Below are 14,640 nucleotides of genomic sequence, written 5' to 3' on the forward strand. Positions count from 1 at the left end.
GGAAAGACATTCGACGCATGCGCAGAGCGCAGCCAGGGGGGTGGCTCAGGGAGACGTTGGTCGACTTGACCCCGGCGCAGGGGAGGTGGATCCCCCGGCTGTGAGAACCGCGGCGAGCAGCGCGCCGGGGATTGGCGGGTTCGAAGCGCTGGGCGCGGGGGGCGGGGCAGCGCCGGGCTCCTCCCCCCCGAATGGGAGCTGCCGTGGCCCCTACGAGGTGGGGGTGGGGCTTCGTTGCGAGCGCGGCCGCTGGGGCTGCAGGCGGGCCGGGTCTGAGGTGAGTGTTGGGCTGACGCGGAGCGGTTTTTGAAGCGACAGAGACAAAGAGAGGATCGTCCGTAGGGCGTGTGGGGCAAGTTACTACCCCCCACCCCCCCGGAAGAGGGGGAGGAGGGCGGAGGTCCCGAGGCAGGACCAGCCCGGCCTACAGCCGCGCCCGGTAGACGCGAGGCTGTTCTGCGGGTTGCGGGGCGCGGCGTGTCCGGGGACCCTCCGTGAATCCCCTACCCGATGCCCCGCGTAACTCCCCTTCTCCAGGTGAGGAGGCTCCCGCCGCCCTGCGGGTGTAGCACACAAACGCCTAACCGTGAAGGTTGCTATCTCTTCAATCTTATTCTCTCCAGAGGGAGTAACGAATCTCACGTCTTCCAACACTTCCCTGCGTGTTATATTTTTAGAGGCCGAATCGCTTCTCTCTCCCCTCTGAACTCTTTCCAGTTTCTCCACCTTTAAGTGTCATGCCCCAAACCAGATGTTGTGCTCTCGCTTGGGCCTCCTTAGTGCAGAGTAGAGTGGGTGAATCCCGTCCCGTGACTTGAGTGAGACGCTGCTGTTAGTGCATCCCACAGAAAACCTATCAGAGACAAAAACACCTGCTTACCTGTGGGTGCCACTTCTCACAAGACAGCCACTTCCTCTCCAATCTTTTGGTTCTAATCTTCAAAGGGAGCTTACAAAACTGCTTTCGTAGACAAGCCTATGAACTTCATTTCATAAAGCTACAAAAAGTCGTGGACTAAATATAGACATTGGATTTATAGCACATTATAACCTGCCTAACATCCAATAACCCCAGGTAACACCTCCACACTTTACCAGCTACATCCTATCTCCAGGTCAACATTTCCCTCCTCCCCATGTACCTATTGTCTCTCCTTGCCTCTGATCCTTACTGCCACACATTTGCATTTTCACAAACCTGCGTTTTGTATCTTAGCTTCCGTTCCACCCAGCAGAATGCACCAAACACCAGTAAATGCTCGCTATGCCTCAAAAAAGGGTGTTTGTGCCTGAAAGCTTACAAAGAACAATTTTCCTAACTAATTAGTTGGTCTGATAAATGATACCACATTTGCGCAAAGAACCTTATCTCCCAACATTACTGGCTAACAAGGAGAGGATGGGAGTTAATACTGGAACTAAAGTGGGTAAAGAGTTTGGCTAAAGGAAGACTAACATGTTTTATTGAAAGGGGAGTTACTCAGCAGGGGAGAGATTACTAGGACCCATCCTATTTATTATTTTCTTTAACAACCTTGGTGCAAGAACTTGGTATGAAATTTGAAGGAGACAAAGTTAGGAGGTATCACCAGTGCAGAAGCAAATCAATTTTTTTTACAGTAAGAATCACATAACCTTGTGGAATGGCGTAATAGAATTATTTTGAAACTTAACGGTACTCAATGCAAAGTTGTGCATTTGAAGAAAAGAACAGTATCTCTTAGATGTAGGCTTCATGCTGCCCCTGTTCCTTATCTTGTGCTGCTGTTGAGAAGTATATTCCATCTGCTCACTCCCAATCAGTACTTGCCAAACTCCAAAACAAATCGCTGTCCTTGGGTTACAGCTGCCCTGAGTCTCATGGAAGATTAATAAGTTTATAATAGTTCATATGTTCATCCCAGTTGGCCATAGACTTCAAGCGATATTCATTTGATTTAAAAGTTTATCCTTAATAACCTGACGTCAATCTGTGCATAGCTTCTGTGGTGATCTTGCAGCTGTCCTTTGTTGCTGTAGCAAGTTTGTCTTCTGATTTTGTCAAGCATCTCTAAACCCAGCATGAAACTTTCTCATCCAAGTTCTGACTCTTCTAACATTTCAGCCAAATCAAAGACTTGGCCAGTGGTATAGTCAGTATTAGTAAGCAAACTAAAAGAACTGAGAGTAACCCAATATTTATTCCACAACAGCTCGAGTAATTTGCAATCCAAAAATGACTTTAAGTAGATTTCTAAAACATAATACTTTACAGTTTACAGTGCCCACCAAATTCTTCTTTTTTTTTAAAGTGGAATAGTCTGGTACTCAAAAGAACCTTCAACTGGAGGTTTATAGCCCTTGGGATATATTCTAAATGCCCCAAGATTTACTTTTCCAGCAGATATTGTTCTTGTTGGATCAATAACTGCTACTACAAAGGGTTTCTGAAATTGCTGATTAAGTATCTGAGTACTGACATCTATCCCTGAAGCCTTAGCCTGGGTAACTTTGGTACTAGCCAGCTGCATTTTCTAGATGACCAGCTTGCTTGGCATTCTCACTGTAGGGGGCCCAGGTACTTTTAGGTAGCCACCTGCACATTGGTGCACATCTTGGTGCCCTTGACAAGCAGGACAAAGTTGTCCATAATGATCATGGTCTCATTGTACAGCTTGCCCAGCAGGAGCCCATCACCTCTAGGTTGCTGCTGAGTGTGTTTGCATCACCATCTCTAGGAGTACCAGCACCAAAATCTTGCAGTATTTGAAGCAGTGGTAGTCCCTGGTCCAAGGCTTGGCCTCTAGGATCTCCTGTTGCTGCTTGCAGTCATACTTGTCGATTTCATTGATGCTCTGCACTTCCTGCATATTGTCAGCCAGTTTCCAGGTCATCTGCACTGTCCTGCTCCCCCAGGCACTGGTGCCAGTGCCAGCACCAGTCCCTTTACTATCAGAGGCTGCTGGGCCAGATCACAGCACATAGAAACTTTCCCCTGCCTGGCCATACAGCAGGGGAAAGAGTTTCCATATGCTTTGTGTCTGGGAGGGGTCTGGGGTCAGGTTGTGCCTGACAGTAAAGGGGATGGGGCAGGGAGGTAGAAGCTACAGTGGGGAAGTGGAGGGGAGTAGGAGGGTGCTGTGGATTTCTGGCCTTCTGGGGTAAGGGCTGCAGCAGGCGCCGACTCCTCTCTCTGCTTCATATGCAAATACAAGACAAGGGGCTTCCTCCCCCACTTGCTGCCTGGGGGCCGGGGAACACCTTATCTTTGTTCAAGTAAATACAATATGTTTAAGAATACAAACTGCCAAGGGATGCTTTAGTTAGGTGCAGTATCTGAAAATATTAGTTCTGTTTTTTGTTGGTTGGCTAGCAGCTGGCCTAAAAGCAATTGCATCTCATTTTTAGAGAGCCTGGTTCTCACTTGTCATAGGTATAGATCAGTGAAACTTATGTGTTCAGCCTAGATAACCTTCAACTGGTGCAATGCTCTGAAACAAAGAATTGCTTATGTGATTGGTAGGAAACAGATGTATCGGTTTTCATCAGGTTTCTCGAAGTCTTCCAGTGTTTTGCTTTCTTGTATTTATTACATTGGAGCTTTGCAGCTGTGTGCTTTTTGTCTTTTTCTTTGTTTGCATGCTTAGGGGTTTTTTTGCTTATGATAGAGCAAGCAAGGGTTTGCTAGAGGACAAGAGATCTGTATTGTGACCAAAAGGTTTTTGTAGAGAGATGAATGCTAGAATGAACCTCATAAATCTGTTGAGAATGGAGGCAAACTACTGCTCACTTTATCATGAGGAAAATCAATTGGTTACGGTACTTTTATATATAGATCTCCATCTGCTTCCCCAGCAAAATTAGGATAGTTCAGCACTAACAAATTGTTTTTGCATGTCTTCTCACATTGTATTAACTCTATTTTTTCCTCTGTGTTTATGGTAGTAAAATAACATTAACCACTCTGATAGAAGGTAGACAAGGCAAAAATGTTACTAAACTCTAACCTTTTCAGTTTTGTACATGTTCTTCATGTCTAAGCCAAAACACAAGTTTTGTTGAAGTGCACTGTTCTTGAAACAACATTCTCCAACTTATCATTATTATCATTGATTTATTTCACTTTAGTATAGCATGTTTCTATTACCTTGGGAATGCTGAGTTTTAGACCAAAGGGTGCTTTTGGCAGCAAACTATTGTGTATTCTTGCATCCATATATAATAGACAGCTTCTGTAAAAGTGGGGTACTGAAACATATACTCCCTGTATATGAAAAATGGTATTTGCTGTATTTGTATAGCATTAAGTTTTGAGTGTCTTAAATTCAGTTCATTGTCTGCTTCTGCTGCACTGCTCAGGATGAATTTTTTAACGTGTAGTTTTGCTACATGATTTCACATAGCTAGAAAATACAGTCTTGATCTGGTACATTTATACTTGCTACTAATACACAGATGTATGGCACTAATTCGTGTTTATCCACTTACAAAATCCAAGGATATACTTTTCCTCCTTTTTTGCAAAAAGGACCCAAGTACTTTTTTTTTTTTGTCTGTCTTGAGTAGTTGGGTCTCCACATTCTAAGGAGATGAGCCAAGTGTGCATTATTGGGTTTTTAAAGTCTGCATAATTTCCAAGGAGCTTCTGATCACCCCTATCAAAGCACAGATAGATAGTCAATGAATGCTGAACTCTCATCTGCTGCCCTCTTTCTCATTATTTTGCATGCTCTATTTCCCACACTGAAGGTACTGAGTAGTCTCCTTTTTGGATGAGGGAGCTGCAAATGTCTGGCTAGATTTTCATGATAGGATTATTCTTTCTGTCTCTTCTGGATAACACTCAAATTTTGAGGTTGTTTTATATACCAAACCTATCAAAACACTGGTTGGTTTGAGTTGCAATATGACTTGACCTCCTTAAAGTATTGATTGCAGGCCTAAAACAGGGGGTAATACTGGCCCAATTTACTACTCATCTTTCTTTTTCTCCTAGTGCACATGGCAGTGAAATTTTTAAAATTACCATTGCAGTCATTAGGTGTGTGCAGCTTATTAAGTTCTTCATCTTCAGTATCTCTTGATCCATGAACTGTGTTTTTGGATCTGATTGGCATGGGTAAAACAAATGAAAGAATCCCAGGGCCTTTTTAAAAAACCAGTTGCCAAGAGAGAAGTCCTCAAATGCACATGGTTTGATGCATGTTTTATGTGGTATCAAAACATCTATGGAACTAAAATGAGACTGAAGAGTTATTGTCACATTTTGGAATTGGTCTTCTAACTAGATTTATTATAGGGATGTAAATTAGTATTGTGCTGCTGGGACTTCTTTTTCTCTTTTTTTCTTATTTTGTGTTAGTGTGGGGTTGCTGTGCTTAAGCACTTAAACAGATGGCTTGTGTATACTAACTGCTGCAATATCCTTATAATAAAAATGTTTGTGGTTACTTCTCTTCTTGGCTACACCCAGTTCTGTGCTAACTTGTTCACATGGATAATAAATACCTACAAGATTAGCTAGTTGTTCTTAGCAACTTACTGATTATACTGTAATAGGCAAAAAGATGTTCTACTCTGATAAATTTAACTTATTAAGATATTCATCCTTGTGTAATTTTTTTTCAGTTTAAAAGTATTAATAATGTTATGTAGTTGAACAATGTAGGATCTGACTGTCTGAGTAGATTCACTACGCATTGTTACAACTAATAAAAGTTGAACATTCTGCACTGTATTTTCAGTGACAGTTCTCCTACTCCAGGTTTTCAGGTCATAAAGTCCTTAAATCTTGCTAGATGACTTAAAGCCTTTTCAGGTAGATATATCACATTAGAGAATAGGGCAGATAAGGCCCAAGAAGGGGCCATTCATTGAAGTTAGTGGATGTTGGATTAGGCCTATAATGAGGTTACTGTATTTAAAATCATAATAATTTTTAAGGCCACCATTACGTTACGTTAAATAACATTTTTATCACAGTATTTTTTTTGAGGTCCCTGACACCACTTGATCCCCCTCTCTTTTTCTGCATCACCCACTGAATATTATTCTGTTGTTCTACCATTTTTCATCTGCTTTCATTTCAGTGACACCACTTTCTGAAATAAGGTACTATTGAGGGTTATAAGAACATAAGAATTGCCATTTACTGAGTTAGTCCACAGGCCCATCTTGCCCAGTATCCTGTGTCACACAATGGCAGAGAGGGGATTCTGGAAAGGAAAGTGAACTGGGTATGACCAAAGTTTTTCCCCCCACTGTTCCTCTCTTACTTGCAGCCTCCAGCATTTTAAGGTCTAGGAAGTTCTGATTCAGAAGCTGTGCTCCTAACTCCCATGCTCAATAACTATTGATGGCCCTTTCCTCCAAGGTTTTGTCCAGTCCCTTTTTGAATCTGACTAAACTATCAGCTTCCACAACATCTGATGGCAATGCAGCCCACACTTCAATTACACACTGTGTGAGAAAGAAACTTCTTTTGTCAGTTTTACCACCTACTAGTTTAATTTTGTGACCCCCAGTTCTTGTATTGTAAGAGATCGGTAAATAATAAATTCCTCTTTACTTTCTCTTCACTATTTAGTGTTTTGTAAACCCTTATCGTATTCCCCCTTGAACATCTCTTTTTCTAAACTTGCTAGGCCTAGCTTCTTCTCTAATGGAAGCTCCTCTATACCCCTCCATACCACCATATTGGGCCAATAGTGGAGTGAGAATTTGATCCTAAATTTGGAGCATTAAATGTAACTGAAAAGTTATTGATTCTTTTCTGTAGCTCTCTCTAGTTTTTCAGTGTGTGCCCATGCTTGAGTGTTGGTTTAAAACCTTTTACTGAAGTGAAAAGGAAGCAATTCTTTAAGAGCATGGGTGAGCTCCTTTCTGACTAGAAGTGGTAGGAAGCACTAGCATCATGTTATAAGAATCAAGAATTGCTTGTTTGAGAAGTATCTTGAGTAACTATCTAATTGTTGTGTACATTGGAATGAAGCTGTATATTAGTCTGAAATATTTTAGTCTTATGGTGAGTTACGAGTAATAGTGAAAATAATACTTGGTCTTGCATAGAATTCTTTGTCAAAGGGTGCACAAACATGAAGCTTTTCGATGCCGGGTTGGGGTGGGAGAAAAAATTTAAATTGTTGTTGTAATTACATTTTAGAAATTCTTAATTTTTGTTGTCCCCAGCCCATGGGGCTAGCTTTCTCAGAGATGGAACAGCTACAAAACTATGAATAATATTGGCTCCACATCTTGAATGAATAAGACGTGCACTAAGAGGAGGCATGCCTTGTATCATGGACAATATCTAGAAAGCTGTTATAATAGTATAAAATGCTCAACAACATAAAGAATAATCACATTTTTAAAATTCTTGGGTGGAGTGCAATACCCATTAAATATGACAGTCCACTAATTGGAGGAAGGCATTGACTTCCTTTAATTCCCTGTGGCATAACCATTTGTAAAGGAGCAAAAAGTGCCGGAAATTTAGGATGGGAAAGGGAGTAGATTGAGAATCAAATTTGTGTGTATATCTTCTGAACAAGCAAATTATAATTTTTATGATGCTTGACAGCTCCTTGAGTACCCTGGGGTGTAAACAGTCAGGGCCAGCTGACTTAAAGGTATCCAGCCTGTCAAGGTGTTCCTTCACAAGGTCAGCTTCAATGGAGGGTAAGGAATCTCCCTCATCTGGGCCTGCCTGACCCACAGTGGGCAGGGGTGTCCCAGGGGATTGGTGAAAAACTGACACAAAGTACCCGTTTAGCAAGTTTGCTTTTTCATGGGCATCGGTTGTCAGTTGTCCCGTCTGGTTTAGCAGGGGTCCAAAGTTGCCCTTGGTTTTCCTCTAGCTCCTCACATACCTAAAAAAGGACTTTTTATTGTCCTTGATATTTGTAGCTAGCTGGAGTTCTGTCACAGCCTTGGCTTTTGTGGTTTGCTCTCTGCAGGTCCGGACCAGTGCAGAGTGTTCCTCCTTGGTGGTGATTCCAGTCCTCCATCCTTTGTAGGTCTTCCTTTTAAGACGCAGGAGGTCCACTAGTTCTCTGGAGAGCCAAGGGGGCTGTTGTGCTTGTATCATTTTAAATCGGTGGTGCACAATCTGCTAGTTTGGGAATCACTGATGTATACAAATTGAATTTGGCTATTAATTGTGTTTTAAGTTCAGAACAAAATTACCCAAGATGAAAGTGTAGAAAGAATTAGAAGCAATATGCTGGCCCAGCCTTATTTGGTCAAATAAGATTTTTGTTTCATTCCATACAGGAAAGGGATTTCAGGTTTTCTTTATGTATAAATGGGCCTGTCTTCAAACAAACAGCCAAATAAGAAATCCCTTAAAACTGCTTCTTCTGTGCTAATGCAGTGATTGAAATTCTAGTCTTCTGAACTGTCTGCTTGATGTTACCCCTGTTTTTGTTCAATGCATAGTTAAGATTTTCACGTTTTTGGTTGTCTGTAATGCCACATAAGGTTCATAGTACTTTTAAAATAATGTGTCCAAGGGTCAGTATGGCAAAAATGATGAGGGAGAAAAGTCTGAGCAAAGGATAGCACTTTTTATTATTAAATTTGGAGCTGCTTGTCTATGTGCAGAAGTCTAGATGCTATTGAAACTTCTGTCTCACTTTTGAGCAGAGACTGCCTTGGGTAGTAGTTTCATAGACTGTAGTGTCTCCCATTCTTCCCTAAAACAAATTTGCTAATAACTTACTAGTCTCTGGGGGGGAGTTGCATGTGGTCTGCATCTTGGAAGACTAGTCACCCTAAAATCAGGTGTTACACAGTTATGTGGAGGATTCTCCAAAGATCTGGGGATATTTGGCCTGCATGTAAAATAGTCAGGACATGAGGAAGAATGCAGTGTTCTGATTTCAGGGCAGTATTTTCTGTGATTAACACCCCCTCCCTCCCCGCCCCATGGCTCAGATCATTAGTAAAAGTGTCTCTTGTACTTTCTCAGTGTACCAGATGTAGAGAGTAGGGTTGTGCAAAGCTTTGGTCGCTGATTCAAAGTGGAGGAGATTCTGCCCGATTCGGCATCCGAATCTCTGACTCCGCGTTGAATCAGGAGACTTGTTAATATCTTTGAATAGAATTGGAAGCCTCCACATTGATTTGGAGAGATTCGGCAATTCAGCCATAGACACAGCTTTATGTTTTTTCTATATACCTTGAGGTACCAGGCGTGGCTTGTAAATGCTGAGATGGTGGGGCGTATGGAGCATCCCACAGGGGTGTGTGGGGGGAGGTCCCTCACGTGCTTAGCAGGAGATCTGGAAGTGGAACAGAAGTACTTCTGGGTCCGCTGCGGAGCATGTGGATCTTCCCCCTCCCCCACAAGCTTGGCAACTGGTGCCTTGTGGGTCTCGGGGGGACACTCAGGGTCCCCCCCAGAAGCCGATTACCGAGCCAGGGTGGGTCCAGGGGGCCCCCCCACGCTCCACCTCAGCATCTTGGCATTCATGAGCCATGCCTGGTGCTTTGAGGTATCTATAAAAAACATATAAAGCTGTGTCTATCACTGATTCTCCAAATCAGAATCTAATCTTCAGATTCTGATTTGGCCAAATCGAATCAGGACAGTCATGCAAATCAGCTAATCGAATCACTGTCCCTTGAATCAGCCAAATTTGAATTGAATACAGCCTGCTTTAACACTCCAGTAGAGAGTAAACTTAACACCATTAAATTAATAACGAGAAATTTGTAGAAATCAAGTTTTTAAGAGGAACTGTGCTGCTTTTCCTACTGTTGTTTCTTTTACAGGGAATCTGTGCTTTACTCTAATTAACCTTGTCATATCTATCTGCTTCTGTCATAAAGAAAGTCTAAGTATTTTTCCAACAGGTTACATACTGTTCTTTGAGGTCCCGTCATGGAGTATCAAATTAAGAAGAAATGGGGGATGTTGTTTTCCCATATATGTTAAAATCAGTATAACTAGTGTCTCAAATGTGCTGCTGTCTGTTTGGCTTAGTGGACCTTTATTTGACTTTCTTAAATAGAATTTAATATATTTATTCAAATAAGCTCTAAACTTTGAATAAAAAAAAGATCATACTTCCTATAGTTCTCTTGTTTGTATCTCAGGATCTGCTATTTGCATTAGGGCTCATGGTTTTTGTTTAGAGTTGTCTTTTCTGAAAATCTGGGCCCAGACTAACATCTGAATTTGAGAAATAAGCTAGTTAATACTTTATCACCTACTTAATATTCTTTTCTTTTACTTAAAACTTCACAATGTCAGCAGTGTTTTGTTTTGTTCTTCAACTACATTTGCCCTTCCTCTTTTCTCTCAGATGCAAAGTGATGCGATTCAGACTAAATCATCTGGTTCTTTAGCTGTAAGAAAACAGCACCTATGGATTGGCTTTGATGTATAACGTCTAATGTTGTCATACTAATTTTAATGCTAAGGCAGAAACGCATATACCATACAGTATAGGTTGAAGGTGAATTACTATTTCTCTGAAAGCTTTAACCTCCTAATTATTGTGCATTTAATTTCTTTAATTATAAAGCTGCATTAAGAATGCGGCAGGTTGTGGGGCATTTTAGTGCTTAGGTTGGGCAAACGTTGTTGTCACTGCATGTTACACCCATGATTTACAAAAATAACATCCCAAAACATTCATGCTTGTTAAGTTAGATTGTTGAAATTGTAACCATGTGCATGCAGGAAGGAAAATACTGATTGGAAGAGTGCGAATGTCTGGTTATGGACTGTAAGCAAAAAGGAAGCAGTGGGAGGCTTGTATCCAGGCAGCTGGTATGTGGCCCTACTGATGAAGGGGAAAGCTCTATTGAATGTAAACAGGAATGGGGTTATGGGGTGACTTTACAATAGACACAAAAGAGAATAATCTTGGAGGGGGATGGATTTGTGTGAGTAGAGAAGAGAGGGAGTGCTTTATAAAAACCAGGATCTAAGGTTATAAAAACAAAAACCTGGATCCAGCTTATAAAAACCTGGATCTATGAATTAGTTGAACTGAATCCTGAGACTTCTGATGTCATCTAGGTGTTCTTGAGTACTTAAGTTTTGCTTTTGTATTTTATACATTTTCTAAAGTCTCACAGTGGAAAGTAGAGCCATGTAATTCCCACATGCATGTCTCAGAGGGTCTTCCCTTTGAGACATCTGGACTGTGATACATTATTTAGAATCAGACAATTATCCTATACACTTGTCATTTGTAATTGGACTAGAGCAACGACTATCACCACAATGGCAGTTGATTCTAAATCTCTAACTGAAGACAGAGCTGCTTTCCATTAAGCCTTCCTTGCTTTCTCAGATGCTGGCATGTAAGAATTGCCATGGTTACAGTGAAAGACCTAGCTTCTTCTGTCTTTAAGTGATTGAAGAGCCTTCACACTCAGCAGGGTATAGCTTTGCTTTTTGCATCAGCTGAGAGTGGCTATGAACTCTTAATTGAAAATTAGACTTCAAGCAAAGCATCTTGTGTTCCCTTTACAGAAACGCAGCTGAATGGAGATAAAAGGGCCACAGATGCAAGAACTCGGGGACACGTTTCTGAAAGTTTAAGCTGGGTCCGACACTGACATCCTTTCCTTATTAATAAAGAAGAGTGTTTCAAATGGAACTTAGGATATATTAACTTCAACTTATTAAAATACTAACTGGAATAATGTTTCGGAACAATTCTCCATAATAAAGTGCTTGTCCTGCCTGCAGAGCGCTTAATAATTTTCTCTACTGGTAATGCAACTCAATGGAGGAAAGTAATTTATTGATAAGCATGCGTGATGATCAGACATTTCATGTTCGCTACAGGTAAGACCATGTGCTATTTATAGTACCAACTTATTTATAAGTATTGTGTTAACAGTAAAATGTATGTAAATGTTCATGCTTTCCATTTTAAAGAGAAATGGGAAGAATAAACAGCATCATTACAAGTGGAACAGATTCCCATGTTTTTGTTGCCAAACTTACTAGAACGGACACCTATAGATTACTGTTTCATTTCCTTTTGACTTTCCTAGCTTGATCAGTGAAAGTGGATTAGTTAGATACCCTGGTTGATTTAATTTTTGTTTCTCTTGTACTAGCACAAAGGCTCATAATTATTGGAACTAATGCCTGCTTTTACAAAATGATGTTTGATCATTAAAATAGGCTTGTTTAAATTGACTTTCTTACCTACTTAGAAAATGTGAAGTGTAACCCTATTAGGATAACTCCTGCTTTTCCCCACTTCGTCAGTTAGCTTCCTGTGGAAATAGTCTAGTTTATTAAGTAAAATCTGCTGAATTCCTTTTTCTACCGCCACACAGTTTCTATAAACTATGCAATTTCAGAGACTGTTTCTGGGACTCATTTGAATGGCATAAATTAGGATGTTTAAAGGAGAGAAATAGTGATTTTCAGTGCAGGTGAAGGTGCTATGTTCTGAAATATATTGACAAATTGAGACTTAAAATTTGTCCAAATATATTTTTTTTATATTCTTATTGAATTATATGCTGGGGTATTATGGAGGTGTTGACTTTTATTGTCCTTATGCAGCACTTTGAAAATGAAGGGCTAAAAGAGACTGATGATAGTGGTAGACCAATAGCTTGGGTTGGGCAGGGCTTTCTCTTTCTAGGAGTCCAGCTATCTCACAGAAACCCCTGTATAGGGAGGTAATCCCTCATAATGTGTCAGAGCAGTTCTAATAGAGCCAGAAAACAGAATAGGATTGAATATCTCCCAGCCTCCACTTGGCCACTGGAGCACTGTTTCAAGAAGAGTAAGTTGTTCAGCTAATTCCACAAGAACCAGATGCCATGTCAAGGCTTCTGATTGTAAAGAACAAAAAAATTCTATGATAAGATCCTCATGGTGGATCCTCGTGTATTTCTATTGTTGAAGTACTCTTGATTACATTGAGACACATGAAGCCACCTTTCAGCATAAGGAAAACTATGCTGTGACTTAAAATTTAATGTAGCCTTGTGTCTACTGTAGAGATCAGTTACAATGCAATTTGTGTAATTTATAACAAATATCAACTAAGCTATATACATTTCTGATCCCTCAGGCTGCTGTTCTGACAAATGCCAAAGGATTGATTCTGCCTTCACTTGCCCAAGATAACTTAACATGCTTCTGTGTAAACAAAGCCATTAAGTAGGGCAGGTCTCTTTATGGTCAGTACTGAAAACCTTTCAAAATAGACTCCTGCTATCCTTCAGGGGTTTTTTTCTTATGCAGAAGTCTAATGGGATGAAGTTTAGAGTCCTAATGTTTGAAATGTATGAATGAACTAGAACATTTTCATCTGCCAACCACTGTTTGAGTGGATCCTCTCCCACTGGATCTGTAACACATGTCCAGGGGCAGATCCAGAGGAGGTACAGTGGTGTGCCTGCCTGCACCCCACGCTTGTGTTGGACTTTTTAAAGTCCCTAAATCAGCTGAAAATCCTCCCTCCCTTCCTCTTACTGCTCAAAGACACACCCCCACCCTGCTCCTTTTCTCCCTCTCCCTCATGCCTTTTCCCAATGTCCTAGGGGTAGGGAAGCACCAGAGCTGTTCCTGCTCGCTGCTTGGAGCCTGGGTTCAGCTAGGGACCAAGATGATAGCAGCAGGAATGGATGGAGGGTGGGGATTCCCCTTCCCCATGGTGTGACCAGGCAAGGTGGGAGAACTACTGTCTTCCACTGTGCTGTTGCTACTGTCCTTTCCTCATTCAGCCCTGCTGGCTCTAGAACTCTGCCCCTAGGCAGTGGCAAAAGCAGCGGTAGCAGGCAGAGGAGTGAAGGGGGAGGGGCCAAAGGAGGGGAGGGAGTATGTTTCTGAGCGGGGCGGGGGGTGCGTTTCACGTACATTAGAGACTTGAAGTCTGTCCATGCCAGTGGGGAGCAGGGGGTGCAGCCATCCCTGCCATTCAGGTTGCTTCTCTTGCATACCCTTTTAGGAAATCCTGGATCCACCCTATAGGTGTCCACAGGCATTATTGCTATTCATGGTGTATTGATTTAGATTATTCAAGCTAATAGCAATATTGCCTTTTAGTATGTCACTCTTCACTGGCATAGTGCAAGTGTAAGGCAGTTTAGCAGCAGTGAGCAAGCACTGACCTTTCCGCCCTGTGAAATCCCAGAATACCCCTATGATAGCATAAACAGTTGATAGCCCTGTTTGCCACTTACGCTAGTTGTGTGCTGGTGAGGGTGGCCTCAGTTGTGCCTGGCCTCTTAGAAGTCCTTTTCAAGGCAATCTCAAGAGCAATATGGGCTCTAGCCACCAGCTGACATCCTAGGACCTAGACTGACTGAGAATGCAGACTTGAATAGAATCCTAACTTTTAATATGAAATCTGCACTGGATTAGGGATTCCATGAAAACAGAAAGCAAAATCCATGGTCCATTAGTTAACATGCTAACATACGCTGGAGTGTGCAGATGTGTGTATATACACTCTGCTGTACTTTGATGTGTCATCCTGTCTAATGTGTTGCTCCCTCTTTTGTAATTATTTTGGCTAGAGAGCCACCAGGGTAGCCCTACCCCTTGGACACAATCTTGAAACTGGAAGTCCTGCCCCTAACCCCTGACCCTTGCCACGAGAAGTCCCTTCCCTTGCCCCTGGAAGTACTCATTTTGGGAGGGGATGCCATCTTGGAACCAGGAAAAAAAAA

General features: G+C 41.7%; 1 protein-coding gene, 1 long non-coding RNA gene and 1 pseudogene across 3 annotated transcripts in view; 1 reads left to right on the forward strand and 2 right to left on the reverse strand.

The window, feature by feature from the left end:
- Positions 1-179: 179 nt before the first annotated feature.
- The window catches only part of GPSM2 (G-protein signaling modulator 2), a 42,095-nt gene continuing 27,634 nt past the window's right edge, over positions 180-14,640 (forward strand). The window contains exon 1 of one of the 2 annotated variants that reach the window (XM_019530672.1): positions 180-277. In XM_019530672.1, coding sequence (XP_019386217.1) covers positions 192-277 — 86 coding nt within the window. In that variant the 5' untranslated portion in view covers positions 180-191. Of the gene's footprint in view, positions 278-11,696; positions 11,786-14,640 lie in introns of those variants that run through there. The other variant, XM_019530673.1, reaches the window with a different exon arrangement.
- On the reverse strand, positions 195-11,549 carry LOC109307040. The gene is made up of 3 exons (XR_002100146.1): positions 11,466-11,549; positions 6,617-6,619; positions 195-272 (listed from the first exon to the last, which is right to left on the reverse strand). It is a non-coding gene; the product is annotated as an uncharacterized LOC109307040 (long non-coding RNA).
- LOC109307039 lies at positions 1,883-2,903 on the reverse strand (annotated as a pseudogene).

The sequence above is a fragment of the Crocodylus porosus genome, unplaced genomic scaffold, assembly GCF_001723895.1.
Source record: "Crocodylus porosus isolate Cpor-Errol unplaced genomic scaffold, CroPor_comp1, whole genome shotgun sequence".
In the NCBI taxonomy this organism is placed as follows: domain Eukaryota; kingdom Metazoa; phylum Chordata; order Crocodylia; family Crocodylidae; genus Crocodylus; species Crocodylus porosus.